This window comes from Convolutriloba macropyga, chromosome 8 (assembly GCF_964194025.1).
Source record: "Convolutriloba macropyga chromosome 8, txConMacr16.3, whole genome shotgun sequence".
In the NCBI taxonomy this organism is placed as follows: Eukaryota; Metazoa; Xenacoelomorpha; order Acoela; family Convolutidae; genus Convolutriloba; species Convolutriloba macropyga.
The window spans coordinates 58,572,227-58,595,668 of NC_134475.1; the positions used below are offsets into that span (position 1 = coordinate 58,572,227).

The following is a 23,442-nucleotide window of genomic DNA, read 5'->3' on the forward strand; positions in this document are numbered from 1 at the left end:
AACAAGTAAAAACAATGTCAGATGAAAACATTTCTCTTCCAAGAAGAATGTTGTCCTCAACAGTTTTAAAAACAGTTTTTCTTCTAGTCAACCAACGTTCTGTTGTTTTGTTCTAGCGTGTAAAATATTTGTTTTCATCCAGAGATAGAAATGACTACAATGTAAAATAAAGACAACACGTTTGAAAATTCAGCAACAGCCATTTTCTTGTGGTTTTTGACAATTGAGTTCATGAGATTCGAGTAAACTTGTTTTTTTAAAATTATTTTAGATTGTAAAAGTGATGAACCGCATTGAATTATGGTGTCACAGGAAATTTCTTTCAAAACAATTCTATGGCTGCGAATAGAAGAAACATGAAATTCCATGAGAGCAATGAAAAGCGGCTCAATTTTGACAAACGAACCGAAATTGCAGAATTTATTTCCTTGGTAATCAGAAACTCGTTCTCTATGCTCGTTCAAGCGGACGCAATTTTCTCTAAGTTTATATAGAAAAATAAAATTTCTCCTAGGAAAATAGTTTCATTGCTCAGAAAATTATATATCGTCCAATTATGAGGTAGAAATTGTGTGGCTAAGCTTCGCTGGACATGGACATGTTTTAGTGGCCCATGGGACTTATAAGAAACTATCACAACTGGAAAAAAGACTTGTGTTAAATGAGATGTGGTGTAGGTGTGTCTGTCTGCGTGTTTGTGCTTTTACTCGATGAGAGCCTGAGGTTAGCTGGTTCCATTCTTTTCACATTGTGCTGTTAGGCCTCAGAATGAACCTCTATTAATGGAACCGAATTCCTCCGGAGAGCCCGAATTCCTCCGGAGAGCCAGAATTACTCCGGAGAGCCAGAATTACTCCGCAGAGGCCGAATTCCTCCAAAGTTAGTAATTCTGTTGTGCTCTCGAGAATGAGTAACAAGTTTTTTGGTTTAGAAAATTGAAGTTTAAATGGACTAAACATACAAAACTTAAAAGTATTTAGATTCTATGATTAAACTCTTAACATTTTCATATTCGTCTTGATATAGAGTATATGATATGGGTTATTTTATAACTTAGGTATGAACAAGTTTTTCCCCTGCATTATATGACAAGTAGTAGTACAGTTTTTTTGCAATTGACACATTGTTCTCAAAACTTGTTAACCTTTCACAAAATTCTACTGAGAGGATAGGTGAGTTGGTTTCTAATTATCACTAAAGGTGGGTACGAGGAATATATCACACAAACTTATGGGTTATGTACGCTGATAAATTTGTGGTAAGATCAAATTTGAAGCAATGATTCTGTTCGAATTAGACGAGTAGAAAAAATTATTTGCACATTAAAAAATATTTCTTACACAATTTTTAAAATGAAAGGAAGAGATGGTTAATTTTCTTTGTAAAACTTGACAATTGTTAACTTGAGGAAACTTATCAGAAAGAGCTATTTTTGCATATTTTAAAACCTTTATAATCAATTGTTTAGCAGGGAGTGTATAATTGTCAATACTTACTTAGACAAGATAAGAAAAATGTTCGCATGGTTTGACAAACTTAATACAAAATCTTAACTAGTTTTTCACAAAATTTCAAGAAATGTTGTGTTTGAATTTTTTGCCTCGAAAACAACCACAATTAAACTGCAAAAATCAGAATCATTACCTACATGGAGACATAAGTAGTACAATATTAATTTTTGTTCTCAGATGTTCTTGGAAATTTTTTTGATTGAAAGGCAAAAACAATGTGATAATATTGTTGCACGACCCATTAAGACTTGCCTGACCCATGGAGCGCCATTTTTCCTCGAATTCAACAAAGAAATTCAACCATGTAATTTTTGTCAATAGAAGTTGAGTGATGTCGAAATTGGGAGATCATACAAGATGGTCAATCTCCGGCTAGATTAATCTTTTTTAAGCTCAGACTAGCTAAATGTTCGAAAAAGCTGCGTTTTTTAGTAACCATTTTGCAACCATTGGGCAACACTTTAATTCCGGACTACTCTCGAGGGAAGCGGAAATAAGACTAGCTCCTTTTTTCGTTTACAAGGATTGTGTTAGTTGGTTTTGGGTCTTTTTTCCGGAAAATTTAATCAAACTGGACTAAAGAAGCTTATTTTGGGCAATTTTTGATGAAAAAATATGAATTTTGAAATAATTAGCCAAAATTTTAGCCAAAAAATTAAACAAAAATAGTCGAAAAAACTGTTTTGTCTTTAAAAATAAAATCAACAGTGATTTTTTTTATCAATTGTTACATCTCTTGGCAAAATTGACGGAGTTTTGGGCTAAAATTCCAATAATTATTAATAAAAATAACGCAAATCCGTCTAAAATTTAAACAATTTAACAATTTAAACCACGATAACTTGCGCTAGAAAACAAAAATCAAAAAAAATCTTTTCAATTCCATATTCTACGCTGGACGGGTATTTTAATTATACCACTAACAATTCTCTACGATGAATATGTCAAGCGGTCAAAATTGAATAAGCAAAAAACCCATTTGAGAACATAGTTCGTCCCCAACCTTCAAGAGGGGTCTGAACAAAAAGTGTTATGTCCGGTCGATTTGAATCAATTAAAACAAACTTCATTGGATGCTTTACTGTCGGCAATGTTTTTCTTGTTTTTTCATGAAACAAGTAAAAACAATGTCAGGAGAAAACATTTCTCTTACTAGAAGAATGTTGTCCTCAACGGTTTTAAAAACAATTTTTCTTCTAGTCAACCAACATTCTGTTGTTTTGTTCTAGCGTGTGAAATATTTGTTTTCAACCAGAGATGGAAATGACTACAATGTAAAATAAAGACAACACGTTTGAAAATTCAGCAGCAGCCAACTTTTTTGTGGTTCATGACGATTGAGTTAAGTTGATTCGACTAATCTTGTTTTTTTTTGTTTTAAAAATTGTTTTAAATTGTAAAAGTGATGAACCGCATTGAATTATGGTGTCTCAGGAAATTTCTTTCAATACAATTTTATGGCTGCGAATAGAAGAAACATAAAGTTCCATGAGAGCAATGAAAAGCGGCTCAATTTTGACAAACGAACCGCAATTGCAGAATTTATTTCCTTGGTAATCAGAAACTTGTTCTCTATGCTCGTTCAAGCGGACTCAATTTTCTCAGAGTTTATATAGAAAAATAAAATTTCTCCTAAGAAAATAATTTCATTGCTCAGAAAATTATATATCGTCCAATTATGAGGTAGAAATTGTGTGGCTAAGCTTCGCTGGACATGGACATGCTTTAGTGGCCCATGGGACTTATAAGAAACTATCACAACCGGAAAAAAGACTTGTGTTAAATGAGATGTGGTGTAGGTGTGTCTGTCTGCGTGTTTGTGCTTTTACTCGATGAGAGCCTGAGGTTAGCTGGTTCCATTCTTTTCACATTGTGCTGTTAGGCCCCAGAATGAACCTCTATTTATGGAACCGAATTCCTCCGGAGAGCCCGAATTCCTCCGGAGAGCCAGAATTACTCCGGAGAGCCAGAATTACTCCGGAGAGCCCGAATTCCTCCAAAGTTAGTAATTCTGTTGTGCTCTCGAGAATGAGTAACAAGTTTTTTGGTTTACAATATTGAAGTTTAAATGGACTAAACCTACAAAACTTAAAAGTATTTAGATTCTATAATTAAACTCTTAACATTTTCATATTCGTCTTGATATAGAGTAGCTGATATGGGTTATTTTATAACTTAGGTATGAACAAGTTTTTCCCTTGCATTATATGACAAGTAGTAGTACAGTTTTTTTGCAATTGACACATTGTTCTCAAAACTTGTTAACGTTTCACAAAATTCTACTGGGAGGATAGGTGAGTTGGTTTCTAATTATCACTAATGGTGGGTACGAGGAATATATCACACAAACTTATGGGTTATGTACGCTGATAAATTTGTGGTAAGATCAAATTTGAAGCAATGATTCTGTTCGAATTAGACGAGTAGAAAAAATTATTTGCACATTAAAAAATATTTCTTTCACAATTTTTAAAATGACTGGAAGAGATGATTAATTTTCTTTGTAAAACTTGACAATTGTTAACTTGAGGAAACTTATCAGAAAGAGCTATTTTTGCATATTTTAAAACCTTTATAATCAAATGTTTAGCAGGGAGTGTATAATTGTCAATACTTACTTAGAAGATAAGAAAAATGTTCCCATGGTTTGACAAATTTAATACAAAATCTTAACTAGTTTTTCTCAAAATTTCAAGAAATGTTGTGTTTGAATTTTTGGCCTCGAAAACAACCATAATTAAACTGTAAAAATCAGAATCATTACCTACATGGAGACATAAGTAGTACAATATTAATTTTTGTTCTCAGATGTTCTTGGAAATTTTTTTGATTGAAAGGCAAAAACAATGTGATAATATTGTTGCACGACCCATTAAGACTTGCCTGACCCATGGAGCGCCATTTTTCCTCGAATTCAACAAAGAAATTCAACCATGTAATTCTTGTCAATAGAAGTTGGGTGATGTCGAAATTGGGAGATCATACAAGATAGTCAATCTCTGGCTAGATTAATCTTTTGCAAGCTCTGACTAGCTAATCGTCAGGATCTGCAGATGGGTTTTGTTTAGTTATTGTCCAGAGCTAAAACCGAGTTCGGATTGTCTTGGTCTAAGGTTCAAATTGATCAAATTGTAGATAATTTTGTCTTTAGACCTTACCAAATGGAAACACGATTCAAAACAAAATTCCAAAGGTCAACATACAAATTTGAATATTCAGGTCTTATTGATGTTCATATGCTTTCCTAGAGTTTTTCGAACGTCCGTTTGCGTTTCAACTTTGTGAAACTCGCTATGCTTCAAGTAGATTGATAATGTCAGCTTCTATATGCTACTGGGCACCTATAGTCTCTCCAATGAACTTGAAATAATTGAACGTTCGAAAACCTCAAAAACACCACTTTTGATTTCTGAATGCCAACTTTTCCTCTCTTAAGCTCAATATCATTTGTTTCTCTATTCATGCTTTGAATTGTAACTTGACCTTTGAATTTTCTTAGTGATTTTTGAACTCCCAGGTTGAGGTCCCAGACTGAAAATCTATACGTACAGATCGTCCCAGTCTATGTCCAGACCACCCCAGATGGAACGTACCTATGTCCAGACTTTCGTGCGTTCAAAATGTTTGGGAGTTCTTCGTGCGTTCAAAAGTCCCTATGTCCAGACTTTCGTGCGTTCGAAATCACATATGACCAGACTGTTGTACGTTCCAAACCAAAATTCGCGCGGTCAAGTTCTGAAAGTTTGTGCCTTCATGTCCAGACTATCGTGCGATCAAAAATCTCTATGTCCACACTTTCGTGCGTTCAAAAGTGTGTATGTCCAGACTTTCGTGCGTTTATGTCCAGACTTATCGCTAGTTTTATTCATAAAAGTTAAACACAAGGTCTTTATAATGTATTCATTTCAAGTTTATATATCTTAGGGTGATGGTTGTGATGAAGTGCCCCAGCAGTTGTTGCATTCAAAATTAATAAAATGTGATCGATGAAAGTATTGGCTGAAAGGGGTGGCAACTACCCAGTAATTAAAGCTTGATTTTGCTTTGCAACTTCAGCAATGGTCTATAATTCTGGATTTGAAATTGTTTTAAACAAAGCAAAATGATGGATACATGCGACTTTTCCTGCGTCCGACAATTTGTAACTTTTGAACTCAAGTGAGTTGAGGTTTTCATAGTAGAAAGCTTTCACTTGAGTGGGCATTCTAGTACGAGTGTTTAGACAAACATGCGCTAATCAGATTTTTGCATTCTTGTTTCCATTCAAAAAATTTTCGTTGCTTATGTCCAGACTATCGTGCGTTCGAAGATACTTTGTCCAGACTATCGTGCGTTCGAAGTTGTCTATGTTCAGAATATGGTGCGTTCATTCGTGTTTCCAGACCGTGCGCACGACACCCCCCCTTGTGCGTTCATTTCGGTCTGGACATATTGACTTTCGGTCTGGGACCTCAGCCTGGGATGTTCGCTTATCTCAGTTTTAAGGGGGCAGACTATCGTATGATGTATCCTAAACTGCACTATTAAGCGTGCACTATTTGGCAATTATAAGTTTTACAAGATTGCAACTCACGCAAACGTTTGAAAAACTCCAACGATTCAAAAGGGGCATTCATTGTTCTCTAGTATATGGGTGTTTTCATCCGTAAGTTCAATTTTATAAGAATGTTCGCATGTTTTAAGTTACTTTGTAGGACCTTTTAACTCTTTCCAATGTTTTTGAAACGTTCGCTTGCGTTACAACTTTATGGAACAGTCTATATCCGGAAACGATTCAAACTGAAAGTTAATCGAAAACCGTTTATTGAATGCATTTTTTATTCAGCTGTTGAAAAATTGAATTTATTTTTATTACGCAGGCAGTAAATAAGTAAATAATCAATTGCATGAATGTGACGAAATTAGATGTGAGGACATAGGAATGCTTCATTCCGGAAACATTGTCCCAAACGACTCGGTAGGAAACTGGTCCGTAACTTTAACTTCAAGTCTACCGTCTGATGCGTGAACAAACCAGGACAGAAAGTAAATTTCTCCAGAGCATTTGACCTTTGCAATTGCGCCATTCTTAACCGTGTCACTGAGGTATACCTCCCGGAGAAAGTGTTGTTTGAGGGAACAGCCGATGTCCTGCAGGTCTTTCTTCATTCCGTGAGTGTTGAACATGTTCTGCTCAATTTCGAATCGGCTAGCGGGCAGGTGGTTGAAAGGAACAGGTTTCCAGTCCTCATCTAAACTCACAGAGTTCAGTTTTCTAATATTGCGATAACAATATATATTTATGCATTGCGTCACTCTGATGAAGTTGCTGAGAAGATCTGCAATTAACCGAAAACAGTTTTGCGGTTGGCTCACTATTAAATCGAAATTTCGAAGTAACTTCAGCAGAGTCACGTAGCCTTGCTTGAAACACGAACTTCGTAAGTTTTGAAATGTCAGCAGTTTTACAATCTTGAACTGTATGCAGGAACATCTGGCATTTTAAAATCTGGCAGGTAAGTGGTATGGGGGTTTTTAAAGCCTGCATGTTCGGGTTCCGATTTTTTTTTTCATTTACTAGCACAACTGCAATTTGATAATTTTCGGGGGTCTGTTTTGGCTTGTAGAGGACAGCCGTGACAGTACTTCGTCCCAAATTTCTCATATAAAATCATTGTTATTCAAGATGAAAAGGCTATACTTTAACCGTGGACAAACCTGATTGAAAAACTTAAATTTCATCACTTATGGGCGAATAACGTAGAAATTGTCCATGGGCTTGAGCACTCACTTAACCCCTAACCGTATTGCTCAAATTTAATTGGAAAATACTTCAGAACCATTTTGGTGATCTAATTGTTTTCGTGAGCTAAGATTTGGTTCGAAGCAAAAAAGGCACTTTATCTCCCTTGTCCACATTTATTGTCGAGAGGCAAGTTTGTAATTAATTACTAATTGGTTTTCCGCTATTTCAATCTAATCAACATGTTGTTAACTACGGGTTTGTGAACGTGGATAACAGGGCGCGGAAATGATTTTAGCATAACCGACTAACATCGGCTTCCGCTTAATAAGGGGCATGAGGTGAGCGCAGTGGGGGGAGGGGTGCACCGGGGGGGGGGACGGTGGGAGGGGGTCTTTGGCTGCACGGGACACTTAAGCCCTTAACGATGCGCAGGGGTAGGGATTGGAGGTGAAGTGGGGGGGGGGGTGATGTTGTGGAGCAATTTTAAAAAATCTTGTCACGGTCGTCTTTCTTGTCATACTTGCTCAAAATGAGGACGGATATTTCCAAACCTGAAGCAAAATTGAACTGAATTTGCTTAGCCGCAGATGACCGCACATGTGTAATCTGATTGTAAATTATGAATCAGAGTGACAGATACGAGCAAATGGAACTATGATACGTTATGAGGATCAACTATTCTTTTTATGAGCTGCAGACCCAATGTCATACGTAACATAGTGATTATGTAAAAAATGGCGCGTATGCGCTTGGGGTGCAAATGATATCCATCCACTAAGACTCGGGCGCAAACGGAAAAGATCCCGATTAGTTAAGGCAAATGAGTTTTTTTCCCAAAAATAACCCAAATGTGATTAAGAAACCCAAATATAAAAACGACCTTATCCTTGAACTTGGAATGAAAGTTTCTTGGTGTCTTGTGGAAGTTTCAGACTGAGATGATTACTCATTAGCGGATACGCAGTTGTCTTGTGCCCGAAATTATTGTTTTTAAATTCCATGAAGCGAATGGGGGCAGAAGTTTCGTTGAGACGTGGCGTCTATTTACCTTCAGATGAGGGCCGTTTTTTGGCAAATTTTGAGGACAGAGAAATAGATAAATACAAATTGAGAGCTGAGAAGATCCATTTTTTTCCGATTTTTAAATTTCCCCAAAGACTACCCTCAACTAGAGGTTAGCTGTAATTGCCTAAGAGAGAAAAACACAAAAAGAAGATTCCTTTTGAATATATTTTGGTTGGGACAGTCACAAAATTAATAAACTGAAAATGATCGGGACCTGTGATACGTATGGATACCTAAATATATATCGAAACCTTTATGTGTACTAAATTATTTACCCTCTATATCTATAATTATATCATGTGTTTTATAACTAAAAGTTATGACTTCTATTTATTCACCTATATTAATATTCCCGTTAGTCTACTAAATTACTTCATATTTTGTTCATACCAGTTTATTTTTAGTAATCATAATTTCATTTAGTCAATCTGAATTCAAGTTACTCTGCAAACGCTCTTCATAATCCTAAGTTAAACTTAGCAGTGGATCCGCGTCGCGTTTCCAATAATCAGAATTCGTAATACACAATTAGTTGTGTATCCGCCCTGTACTTGCTACTACATTCTTAAGACAAAGCATTCGCAACGCGAATCCTAAACTATTCAATAAGATAAGATATAACATGGCGCAGCCAGCGACAAAGGACAGCGGCAAATCCCCACTTGGAATTCAACCCTTTTGGGAAAAGGCGACACTAGAACCCCCAATTCACTGGGAGTTTTGGAGAATACAATTGAAACTCGCAATCCTCGCTAGAGAGGGAATTGAAGTGGACCTTCTCTTGGTGGACCCTCCAGAACATGTTCTCTTACCTCCTGAACCAGCATATGAGGACGCAGTTGACAACCCGACGGCACAATCAGAGCGAGATCGACGTACCCGCAATGAGCAGGCAAAAACAGCGTGGAAAAATCAATGTCAACGTGTCATTACAGTCGGCGTACTTTGTGGTGACAAACCGTGGAAGTTATGTGATCGAAAAGCATCCTCTTTGATGTACTTGAGCTTAGGCATGGAAGGGCGGCGTGTATTCAACTCAAAAAATTCAACCATCAACCTCGAAACAATCTCAACGAAGGATCTTTGGGATGTTCTGAATACAACTTTCATTCGGATCCATAATATAACCTTCGATAGATACCTCTTCCTCACACGAAAACAGCAAAAGGGAGAGCCTATTGAGAAGTTCTATGGACATCTCAAAGAACTTTCGGAAAACTGTGATCTAAGAGATAAAGGGGACACTATCATCCGGGATGTCTTTATCGCGAATATGCAAAATGAAGACATTCAGAAGGAACTTCTTAAAGAAACAGTTGATCCGGAAAAAGCACTGGCAATAGCAATTAATATTGAGATGGGTTCACTCAACCAACTAAAAATGAACGCAAGCAAACCCGAGTCACAGTCAACGGTTAATCAACGGTTAACCAAGTACAACGGACACGTATCGCGAATGGAACCCCTTTTTCCAATTTGAACACAACAGCACGGAAAAAGCCTACAACCTGTCATTTCTGTGGATCTAATTGGACCTCCAACCACCGTAATAAATGTCCCGCTCGGGGAAAAAGATGCAATAACTGTGGTATTGAAAACCTTTTCGCAAAGGTTTGTCGCAAACCTAAAGATCCCAATTCGTACCCAAAACCTAAACCGCGGGTCAATAACGTAGAAAAAGACGATCAAACGGAAGACGTCAATCAAATTTCGGCCAATTTTGATTCCGATTTGGAGTCAAACTATTCTTCAGATGAAGATAACTGTGTAGCAGTAATATCTTCAACAGATTCCGCAACTTCGGTGGACGCAACCAATCTCCCTGTAACTCTCGGCAATACATCAACAAATGTTTTGGTGGATTCGGGCAGCGTATGCACAATAATAAATGAATCCTTGGCGAACTCAATCATTTCCCATGACCCAAAATCGAAGTGGATACGCGAAGCGAATCCTAAAGAATTGAAAACATTTTCAAATGAACATATTCATACGGTGGGCATTCTCCAAACTTCAATTCAAAGCAGCAATTGGTACGCGAATCCAATCGAAATTCAAGTAGTGGCGGATGGACATCGTTCTCTATTGGGTAGAGATTTGTTTCCAGCTGTTGGACTTTCAATACATCAATCAAGTAATCATGTAACAATCAATCAGGTAGATCAAGAATATTGCCCAATCAAAAAACAGATTGCTATTGATTATCCTGACCTAATCTCCAGAATTGGTATGTCCAAAGTACATACAGTTCGTTCAAAATTCCACAAACATTATACCCCCTCACACCAAAAAGGCCGCCGTTTTCCTATAAATTTATTAGACAAAGTATCCGCTGAGCTAAAGAAACTTTCTGAACAAGGACACATTGAAAAATTACAAGAATGTTCGGATAAAAACTTCATATCTCCTATTGTAATTACGGTCAAAAAGGACAAATCTGTAAAATTAGCTCTTGATTCGAAAATATTAAACAAAGCGATCCACAAAAACAAGTATCAAATGCCAAACATAGATAGTCTCATCGATTCAATTTCACAACATATTAATAACTCAAATCTGGGAGATAATGTCTATTTTTCAACAATAGATTTAAAATATGCCTATAGCCAACTAAAGCTGCATCCACATACCGCACGTCATTGTAATTTTAATATCATTTGCGGCGAAGCAACAGGTACGTATCGTTTTAAAACGGGATTTTATGGCCTTACGGATATGCCGGCCGAGTTTCAAAAGGCAATGGATTACACATTGGTTGGGCTGACTAACACATACTGTTTTCTGGATGACATAATCGTAGTTAGCAAAGGCACCCAGGAATTGCACCTCAAATACGTATACAAATGTCTCCAAAAACTTGAAGCGGATAACCTTAGAATTAATTTAAGCAAATGCCACTTCGCAAAACATCACATAAATTGGCTTGGTTTTACATTCTCACAAAGTGGTGTTAAACCTATCGAATCTAAAACAGCGGCAATTGCGGAAATAAAAGCCCCAAAAACATTGAAACAATTACGATCATTTTTAGGTAGCTCTCACCTTCTAAGCAAATTTATACCTAATCCCGCCAAAATATGCCACCCTCTTCGACCTTTATTAAAGAAAAACAAAAAATTTATTTGGAATGAGAATCATCAATTACATTTTGAACATATCAAAACTGTTATCGCAAACGCTACAGAAAATACTCATTTTAATCCAACACTGGAAATGCGCATCAAATGCGATGCATCCCGCCAAGGCTTAGGCGCTGCGCTTGAACAATTAGATTGTGAAGGGTGGAAAACAATAGCGTTTGCATCTCGTTTTCTTAATAGCAATGAAGAACGCTGTAGTGTAAATGAACTCGAATTACTTGGGGTGGTTTGGGCCATTGAATATTTTAAATATTATCTATTTGGAAAAACTTTCACAGTTTTAACAGATCACAAAGCACTTCTTTCAGTCTTAAAATCACACCGCTCTAATAAAACCTACAACAGTAGATTAACACGATGGATTGACCGTTTGTTACCATTTGATTTTAACATCGAACATATTCCTGGTACCAGAATGGGGTTGGTTGATTATATTTCGCGACAACCAAATCAGAACGCTAAAAGTGTCAATCAATACGATGAGTTATTTATGGTAGCAACAACTTCCCGTATCCGCGACGCGATTACATCTTTATTTAGTAACGCGAATAAAATTCCTTTCCAAAAGCGGCACATAACTAGTAATTATAAGCAACAAGTACACCCGACGCGCGTCCACTCTTGCAAACCTGCTAAAATTAGCGCGCATAATTCAAATGCCTCAATTAATCCATTCATTCCTCGAGCACAACTAAACAATTACAATTCTGAATTCAATTCTAACTTTAATTGCCGTGCAAATCAATTGCTTCAATCTGATACCACACTCGCATCGCGAATCCAGTCGCAAAATTCTAATTGCCATTTGATAGCTAGCTCCACACAGCAAGTACTTCACATCAACATGTCAGCAAAAGAGGCACCACAAAACAATCCACCAACTTCACCACACACCCCAAGAGTGACATTCCGCACCCAATCCACCCCCATCTCATCTACAAGAGCCGGACCCAGCAACACCCAAGCATCATCATCACCCGAGGAATATGACATCGAGCTCTCTCGGGAAGAGGTATTTGAAAACAACCTCAACCAGCTCTTCACTAAATCTTTCCTGGCGGTCCTCACGAGCAAAGACGCGGTGTTGAAAGAGATCCGCGATTGTGTAATGCAGGATGATGAGGCCCGTTGTAAAGAAGTGAGCACATACATCCACTCCTTTTGGAAGGACTTACACGTGAAATCTGGGTGTCTGTGTGTTGAACAACGCGTGGCCATTCCAAACTCTATTAAGGAGGCGGTGCTCGAATCCATCCACATGACGCACCCGGGTAGTTGGGGGATGATCTCTCTCTCTCTCAATATGCATGGTGACCCTACATGCATAGGGAAATTTTAGCAAAAACATCTGATTGCGTCCCGTGTACAGATATTGGTAAGAATCTGAAACCTATCATACCAAAATCTAAATGGCACCCACACAAAGCTTGTCAAGAACCAAACGAAGAAATACAGATTGATTTTGGGGGTCCGATAATTAATGATAAAGATAAAAACATTTATTTCTTAACATGTATTGACCGTTACTCAAAATATCCAACTGTTAGAATATTCGACAATGCTAATGGGGTTAACGTAGTAAAAATTCTTCGTGATTATGCATATACTCATGGAATCCCGCGAACAATACGCTTAGACCAAGCAACTTGTCTTGTAGGTAAACAAGTTACAAACTATTGTAATGAAAATAATATCGACATTCTCGACGCTCCGGTCGGTGATCATAGAGCTATTGGATTGTTGGAGCGAATGATCCAAACAATTAAAAGACGTTTATCTTGCATGAAAGCCGAAAATAAAGATACATTTTCCAGAGCTAAAGCAATAAAACAAATAGTCTCTGATTTACGAATAACTAAACAGAAAACAACAAAGATAACACCTTTTGAAGCTCATTTTGGTCGTCCTGCAAATACTCCTTTAAGGAATATTAGCACACTTCCATCAAGTCAAAATCTAACTTATGAAAAAATTGTTAATCACTATTTAGATGCTGAAACAGTTTCTGCGGAGGATTTGCTGGACGAAAATGGATGAATCAGTGCCAACAGAAGTGACATTGAAATAGAGCAAAAGATGTGCCAGGCCTCCTTAGATGCAGGTCAACGCTATCGAGAATCCTACAATAAAGAGTCCCGTTTCATTACTCATCCGCAGATCACAGACCCTATACCCAGGACAGAACAGTCCCTTAATGTCAAACTGGCTCGAAAATTACCACAAAAGAAACGAGCAAAAAGACAACTGGCGGGTCTGTACGAAGTACTAAAGCCTGGATCCTTCGTCACCGAATCGTCACCAACCACGACGATAATCAATGAGCCTGGCAGAACCCCAGTGAAATCCGAGATAGTGATCTCGCAAAATTTGGAACTAAAGCCGAAAGATCCACCAACTTGTGGGTATATGCCAAGCGACGCCCTGCTCCCTACGAAAAGACCACAGAATTTAAGATCGCGAAGCATAGTAACGATCTTAAGAAACAGAAGAGGGGCGAAATCAAAATTAGACATCGACAACGTGACACTACATCGGTAGTATCATCTGTAAACTCAAAGGTATCGCGTGCGCTAACGGTACGCAAGCCGACCAAACCACAGTTCAAAAGACGCCTTAATGTCCTCACAGCTGATATTCAAGAAGATGTACCAGCTCAAAACCAGCCCCTCATTTCGATTGTACCGGCTCCACCTACACCTGCATCACAAGTACCCCCCGCACAGACACAAGACGACCAAACAAAAGGCCGCAAGCGCAATCGAACCCAATTCTATGGCTTCACAGATGCCGACATTTCCCCTACAAGTTCTCTGGCTTCATCAAGTTCTGCTCAACCAAAGAAGCGCAAGAATAAAAAAAGAAGAAACGATCAAAACAGACAGATTCGGTGGTAGCTCTCATCCAAACGGCCGAACAATCTAGAATCCCGTCACCACCCCGACCCGACTTACAATTGGGACAAGTTTCACCACCGGACCCCAGAGTTAGATATTTTGAATATGAGCAAGAACGGGAAATGTCGGTTTGGGATGCAGAGAATGAAATTTAAGTCCAAAAACTCAGCAAAACTATCTTAAACTACATTCATTTATTTAGTCTTGTTCCCGCTCCTCTGATCCAAATTTAATGTTAATTTTACTTTTAATTGATTACAGTTCATCTTCAATTGTTAGCCTTTAATTTATTTCAGTATTCGCCCTGCGAATCCATTTATTTCTGTGTGTGCATTTAAATTATTCAGTATAATGTATTCACTTTACATGTTGAAAATTTGACGCGTATTCGCTTTACACTTACACAATTATTTAACAATAGTAGTACCCCTACATTTTGAGTTAAGTTATGTTCATCTCATTCAATTTCATGCTTTGTGTTGATACTAAAAAATTGTAAATACATTAAAATTTTTTTTTTGTCACGAGGGAAATGTGATACGTATGGATACCTAAAAATATATCGAAACCTTTATGTGTACTAAATTATTTACCCTCTATATCTATAATTATATCATGTGTTTTATAACTAAAAGTTATGACTTCTTTTTATTCACCTATATTAATATTCCCGTTAGTCTACTAAATTATTTCATATTTTGTTCATACCAGTTTATTATTAGTAATCATAATTTCATTTAGTCAATCTGAATTCAAGTTACTCTGCAAACGCTCTTCATAATCCTAAGTTAAACTTAGCAGTGGATCCGCGTCGCGTTTCCAATAATCAGAATTCGTAATACACAATTAGTTGTGTATCCGCCCTGTACTTGCTACTACATTCTTAAGACAAAGCATTCGCAACGCGAATCCTAAACTATTCAATAAGATAAGATATAACAGGACCATTAAAAATGCCTTCAAATACTTTCGGACAAACTTTAAAAATGTACACAGAAACATCTCTTCTAGTTTTAGCTAACACTTGAAGTAATTTCGTTCTCATTTAAAGTTATTTGAAAAGTAAATTATTAGATCCAAAAACTTGTACAGTAATTGTGCGGTCGCGACCTATTTGCACAGAGCAAAATATTAAATTAAATCTTCTGTCAGAGTTACACAGTTTGCCCATGCATTTCAATAGAAAGCATATAAACGTTCATATTTTGCTCAGATAAAACAGCAGAAAACAACAAAACACGACAATGGACTTAGAGTTAATTAAATTGCAACATAATAACTTTAACTGCAATTTTCAAAGAACACAAATTCTGAGACAGAACGCAAAATCAATTCTGAGACATTTTTTTTGGTTACAACACTTTGCTGAGAAATATTCAAACTAATTCCCAGTGTTGGGAAATATTCAAACTATTATGATCATATTCTGAGGTAGCCAATTAATGCAGGCTAAAAAGAAAACAAACTGAGATAAATACTGCATTACGCGATAGCTTGTTCACTACACCCAAAAACTGCCAAATCTCAAATGCCTTTATATGAAATGTGAAAATCGAGTTAAATTTGAGGGCGGGAACCCGAATTGGAAATTTTAACGGAAAAGTTAGTAACTGCTCACCAGAGTTGAAAACAAAAGTAAATCTTATAAGAATAAAAAATTAATCTTATAAGATCTTACAAGACAGAGTTATCGTTGCAAGGTCTTGCAAGACAGACTTAATCTTGTAAGATTCTTGTAAGAATCTTGACAGATTAATTTTTTTGAAAAAATCTTCCCATTAGGACAAAAAAAGTCAGACCGTGCTTAACTGAGGAACTAATGGCAGTTGATAACACCAGCTCGTAGAAAAAGAAGTTTAACTCATATGAAATTTAAAATTCATTGCAGAAGACACTTGAAGCTTCAGACCTATGATAAAATATTTTTAAACTAAATTGAGAAATCCTGGTACCTAAAAACCTGTAAATAGACATTATTGGTTAGCTGGAAAACTACTTTAGTGATTTAGATATTTTAGCCAGTAATACTCGATGATTTATTGAAATCTTGATAGACATTTTAGGTGGTGCGGAGAAAATTTTTTTCAACTATATTGGGTAGACAAAATCAGGTACAACAATCAGGGAACAATTTGACAACACTGCATTAGTGTCTACGATTTTTCAGCAATAATTGCAAAACAAAAATTATGACTTCCATATGTGATCCGAAAATTGTCACACTACTCTTGAACCTATATGCAGCATAACTTCACTGATTTTTTTCTCGATATAAACTCGATAAGAAAAGTCAAACCGTGCTTAACTGAGGAACTAATGGCAGTTGATAACACCAGCTCATAGAAAAAGAAGATTAACTCATATGAAATTTAAAATTCATTGCAGAAGACACTTGAAGTTTCAGACCTATGATAAAATATTTTTAAACTGAATTGGGAAATACTGGTACCTAAAAAACCTGTAAATAGACATTATTGGTTAGCTGGAAAACTACTTTAGTGATTTAGATATTTTAGCCAGTAATACTCGATGATTTATCGAAATCTTGATAGACATTTTAGGTGGTGCGTAGAAAATTTTTTTTCAACTATATTGGGTAATCAAAATCAGGTACAACAACCCAAACTTGCAAGATAATTAGTTTTCTGCCAATTTTTGGAAGATAAAATTTTTCTGGCAGAATCTACAATATTTATATATGATAATTATCCGGTTTTGACAAGGGAACTAATCTGTTTTGTTTGGCTGAACACTAATATATAAGACGCTCTCTGTCTGCTTAATACCACTATAAAGGTGCAGCACACTTTTCTCTTTTTTCATTATTAAAATACGTCTTTCATTATATTATTATGTCTTTAATAAGTTGTTTTTGTTCACTTTTCCCAACATTAAAGTACAAGGACATTTAATAAGTGCTGTTTGTTTTTATTGATCTGTGATTTGAATTAGTAAAATGAGTTTAAGGATGTATTAAAGAAGGGAACATTTTGACAACACTGCATTATTGTCTACGATTTTTCAGCAATAATTGCAAAACAAAAATTATAACTTCCATATGTGATCCGAAAATTGTCACAGTACTCTTGAACCTATTTGCAGCATAACTACACTGATTTTTTTTCTCGATAAAAAATCAATAAGAACTTCATTTTCAAAAAAATGAAATTCAGCGCACAAAGTAACATCGGCAAAGTAACGATTTCAGTTAAAAGGTCTTTTCAAAGCTTTGAAATTTGGGATTGTTTCAAATTTCAAACTGAATGCAATGAGAGCAATAAGCTATCTTACTTCGCTTTTTTGCAATTGTGACTTCAGGGTTTTTTGGAGTTCTTGACAACATAGTTTTTTCGGCTTTCCAAAAATTTCTCTCCATCAAATTTGTTTTTTGCCTTTTTCTAAATTTCTTATCCCTAAAACAATTATCTTGAAAACTCCGAAAACAAATCTGTCCTGGAAGTTACTTTTGAGCCATTCAGCTGCAAAGAAAGCAAATTGTAACAAAAGTTTCCTGCATTTTTTCTTGGAAATGCTTTTAAATGCTTTTCTTAAAATTCATTTTTATGGTGGTCAACCCATTTTGTCTTCATTTAAAACAGAAAGTGGTTTTCCCAATTTCTTGGATCAACAAGGAATTGCTTTGTTTTCTTCCTAAAAGCTTCTTCTCAAAAATTTCTCAAAATTTGATTAATTTTTACCTGCTTAATTATTTAATATAGTGATTAAAAATTTCAATGTAATTTTTTTCAAAAGTTGCAGAGTGCCTCAAGAAACTTGTTATGCGAAACAAATCAGCAAATAGTGCCGAATGTAAATAATATAGAAACTTCTTCCTAATTAAGGTTAAAAGGTGCTGAAAAAAGTGTTTTTGCAAGGTGCAATATTTCCCAGCTTCGGTCAGGTTACCCATTATTCTAACAGGTACTGCCAGATTATGAATTTTATGCAGAATCTTGAAAAGATAACAAGTGTTCTGCCAATGTTTGGAAGATAAAGTTTTCTGGCAGAATCTGCGACATTTGTGCATGATAATTATACGGTCTCGACTAAGGAACTAATCTCTTTTGTTCGGATGATCACTAATATATTTGACGTTCTCTGTCTGCTTAATACTACTATAAAGGTGCAGCACACTTTTCTCTTTTTTCATTTTTAAAATAGAATGTTTTTAATAAGTGGTTTTTGTTCACTTTTCCCCATATTAAAGTACAGGGACTTTAAAAATGTGCTGTTTGTTCTTAATGCTCTGTTATTTGAATTGCTAAAATGAGTATAAAGATGTATTAAAAAATGAAACAGTTTGACGACACTGCATTAGTGTCTACGATTTTTCAACAATAAAAGCAAAACAAAAATTTTGCCTTCCATATGTGATTCGGAAATTCGTGACAGTACTCTTGAAACAATTTGCAGCATAATTTGACTTATTTTTTCTCGAATTCAATTCGATAAGAACTTGATTTTAAAAGAATGAATTGCAGCGCAAAAAGTAACATCGGCAAAGTAACGATTACAGATGAAAGGTCTTTTAAAGGCTTTGAAATTTGGGAATGTTTCAAATTTCAAACTGAATGTAATGAGAGCAATAAGTTGCCTTCCTTCGCTTTTTTGGAATATTGACTTAAGCGTTTTTCAGCTTGACAACATAGATTTTTTTCGGATTTCCATAAACTTCTTTTCAGCAAATTTGATTTTTGCCTTTTTCTAAATTTCTTATCCTTAAAACAATTATCTTGAAAACTCTGAAAATAAATCTGTCCTGGAATTTACTTTTGAGCCATTCAGCTGCAATGAAAGCAAATTGTAACAAAAGTTTGCTGCATTTTTTCTTGTAATTACATTTTAATGCCTTTTTTAAAATTCATTGTTGTCAATTTATTTGTGCCGCTTGGGCGTCTAGTTTTTTGCCTATGTATTAGCCTCAGAATGGCATAAGTGGGGGAAACTTTTTTAAGTTAAGAAAGTTGTGAGTGAGTGATCAATATATAATTTCTGTCTAAATTTTTCCATCAATGACATCAGATAATTTAGAGGTCTTGTGTCAATTTTGAACAATCATTAAGCCATCATTTCGGATAGATAGTGTTTTAACGCATTGATTAATATTGCTGAAATGGCAAAGATTGAAGGTTGAAATGAAGAAAGTAGCCAACCTTTTGAGCTCACGATGAAGCGTAATTCTGAAAATTTTGTTTTCGAATTGAAATCTTGACACCACATCGCAATCTATGGCGTTTCCCAGAATGAAACATTTAGCTGAACAAAATCAATATGTATGAAAGCTTTACCGTGATCAATGTGATCAAAAACCTGTACAGAATTCGTAATTTACAAATTTTCCGTTTCCCATTTAGTCTGCAATTTTTAGTCGTGTTTTAACAAACACCAAAACGGACCAACCCTTTACACAACTAAGTATATTTTTAAGATTAACAAAAAAACAAAACTTGACAATTTCATTTTGTCTGAGGAATTGATATGTTCACTTAGCAGAAGTAATTTATTGAAATTCTATTTTCTCACCTGAAATTAAAGGAAAAGCCATTGTAGTTACGGCGCATCCGATAATATAGACGAAAAAACAAGTCCACGGGCGGTTCATTTTGAGCTGGAAAATACTTCTATAATGGAGGTACAAAAAATATACCCGCCTACGCAAATTCAGCTGATGTGTCTAATTTGTGTCTGTATGATAACGAAATAAGTTGCAATAACTTTTAACGATTCATGAAAACTGCAATAGACACATACATGTCACAATCGCCATTATATAAAAATAACTTTCACTGATGGAATAAGCGGACGAATTACAAGAACGAATAGTTATAAAAAAGTTAATTTGAAAACCCTATCGAAAATATAATAACGTACACGTACTGTTAGTGGTCAGTTTTTCACTGCCTGGGGGTAGAATACGCAGATCAAAAAGTTGGAATTAGAAAGTTGGAATTAGTGCGCTTTCGATAATGAAAGTTGGAATTAGTGCGCATCCCAGCCCTTAATTGTAGCTGTTTATTTTTTGTCTCAAATTTGTTTGCTCTCTCTCTCCTTTTTGCAAGGATTCTCCAAATATTAAAATTAAATTGCTTCTTATAAAAACCGAAAAAACAGCTGAATAAAAGTGTGATAAGGAGGCTTTTATCAAATTTTGGTGTATTTGGAATTTCTGGAGATGGAAGAGTTGTAAGAGTTATATAGAATTTAAACGTTCTTCTAAACACTCAAGAAAAAACTTAAATCTAATCGAAAAAAAATCACGCGTTCAGTCCTTGTAGAATTCTTCAACAGCTCCTAATAGATGGGGCGAATAGATCCAATTTCTTAACCTCAATTTTAAGCCTAGTTGCGTAATATTAAGTACGTGAGGTTAAGTGTTTTCAAATTAATGGCAACAAGTGAGAAAAATTACACTTGTTATACTTCAAGCAGGATGTTGACAAGCATGACCGCACTAAATAAACAAATGACGTAAGATAAAAAAACAACTTGATAAAAATAGAAGACAAAACGTGATCAACTGATGATTAATTGTGCATGTGTAAATCCTAATAGACCCTAACAAATTTTTAAGTTCTTCCTACCCACAGTTCCAGAATCCGCGGTGTTGATTGGCGCAAAAACTGGCCTAAAGAAAAAAACTACGAGATCTCTTTTATAAACTTGAAAGAAAACATCTAGAATCAAGTGTTCTCGTCCCGTCAGGCCAAGGACGTCGGAATATCTCAGGGAAGTAGAGGAGGAGTTAGACGAGTCTCAATTTTAATTATTGGTAGCATTACTGGAGCACTTGTCAGTAAAGCACGGCAACAAAATTTTTGTGTTTTCTGTTTTTTTATGGAATTTAGAAAACAACCCCTCTATCCGGTTTAAATTATATTTTGTGAGACTCCAGAACTGCATTATATATGCGCAACGATAACGTTTCACTTTCCAGTGGATCGAAAATCAAAAAAGCGGCTAAGGACTAGGCTGCAAACTTTAAAACAAATTTGAGGACTCTCTGCTACTAGAAAGTTGTAAATTTGAAAGCATTTGTTTCAACTGTGCTGCTGGCGCTTAATTTAGCGAGTTATTTTAGGAACCGAATATAAATTTTACGTTCAATTTTGAACTTTAAATTAGAGACCATGTGGCAATAAATGATTGAATGTCATATTTCTCTAATTATTATGAAAAAATATGGTCTTGTCCTAAAACGGTATGAAAAAACTTCAATACCATAAAAGGATTGCAACGGTTGCCGAATGAACAAATGAAGGCTGCCCAGGTTTAGGTGCCAGAAGGAAGCAAGTACCAGACCGCACCAGACGGAAAAGGCCTATATCCCGACTTTCGTCTGGACATGAACACACAAAAGCGATGAACGCATAAAATTCTGCTGAACGCACGAACGTCTTGACGTGAACGCACGTAATGTCTGTATGCACGTGAAAAAAAATCTCATGTAAAGTCTGTATGCACGTAAAAAAAATCTGCTGAAAGTCTTGACATTAAAGCACGAAAGTCTGAGCATCAACCCACGAAAGTCCAATGAACGCACGAAAGTCTGGTGAACGCATGAAAGTCTGGAGATGAACGCACTAAAGTCTGAACATGAACGCACGAAAGTCTGGTGAACGCACGAAGGTCTGGACATGAACGCACGAAAGTCTGAACATGAACGCACGACAGTCTGAACATGAACGCACGAAAATCTGGACATGAACGCACGAAAATCTGGACATGAAAGCACGAAAGTCTGGTGAACGCACGAAAGTCTGGTGAACGCACGAAAGTCTGGACATGAACGCACGAAAGTCTGAACATGAACGCACGATTTTTTATGCGTTCATGATCAGACTTTCGTGCGTTCATGTCCAGACTTTCGTGCGTTCACCAGACTTTCGTGCGTTCATTAGACTTTCGTGGGTTAATGCTCAGATTTTCGTGCATACATACTTTACATGAGTCAAGACATTACGTGCGTTCACGTCAAGACGTTCGTGCGTTCAGCAGAATTTTATGCGTTCATCAGACTTTTGTGGGTTCATGTCCAGACGTTTGTGCGTTCATGTTCAGATTTTCGTGTGTCCACCAAAATTTTGTGCGTTTAACGTTTGTTCATTGTTCATTTCGTGCGTTCATGTGCCCATCATGCGTTCATCTTCGGCATGGACATATTTTCTTCGTATCTTAAACTGGGAGATTCTTGTTGAAAAAAAACAAAGACACAATTTCAACTCTTGCCGCTCTGACTATCGTTTTATCGCATCAAGAATGAAAAATTTGATGCGTGTCTTCTGTGATACAAGTTTAGTCTATAAAAGTGGAAAAAAATTAGCAGGACAAGTCCTTAATTGCAATAAAGAGTTGAAATAAATAAGGATTGAAAATTAACATTTCAACAGCAAGATCCAACAAATATGGCAACAACGCCCATGAACCCATCTAGGCACAAAAAATGAAAGCAATTGGAAAAAGTTTTCAAAGATTTAGAGTTTCTAACAATAAATAAAGTCGGGCACTACGCAATCAGTGAATGAGTACAAAAAACAACAGAGATGTGGGAATCAATGATCAAAAAAGGGCCAAAATTAAAAGAAATTGGCAGCAATCACAGACTATGTCATAATACACCTTCTAGCAGTTCTAAATAAGGAATTTTATTTCTGGGACTAACCGATAAGACCACAAAAGAATCAGCAAAAGAGGTCAAAATGAGCTTTAAACTTGACACTTTTTTGGAAACTAACAGCGCATAATTCATAAAAAGCAAAAACTATGAACTGAAACAATTAATTCGAATAATTTAGGCATTCTTAGGAACAGACGAGACATGTCATTAATGAGACTAAGAGACAAGACAAAAATGTGAACAATAAAATAGCATTAAAAGCATAGTATTAACATAACGATAGCACAGTAAAAAAAGCATTAACCGTTTGCCGATGAAATCTTGCAAGTTCAAATGGGCGCAAGTAGAACATATATGTATCATCTTAATAGTACTTAGGAGAGAAAATGTGAAAACAAGAGTTACGTTGCCGCACCTGGAAAAAATTGCCCTCAAAAACAAAAATTCGGTTCAAATACTGATTTCTCAATCAATTTAAAAATCTTTGAGTGAA

The 23,442-nt window shown here is 36.0% G+C and overlaps 1 protein-coding gene across 2 annotated transcripts in view; it reads right to left on the bottom strand.

Moving 5' to 3' along the window:
- Nucleotides 1–6,311: 6,311 nt before the first annotated feature.
- The window catches only part of LOC142344873 (uncharacterized), a 148,352-nt gene continuing 131,221 nt past the window's right edge, over nt 6,312–23,442 (bottom strand). For both annotated transcript variants that reach the window (XM_075396910.1, XM_075396909.1), the window contains exon 20: nt 6,312–6,742. In XM_075396910.1, coding sequence (XP_075253025.1) covers nt 6,438–6,742 — 305 coding nt within the window. In that variant the 3' untranslated portion in view covers nt 6,312–6,437. The remainder of the gene's footprint in view (nt 6,743–23,442) is intronic.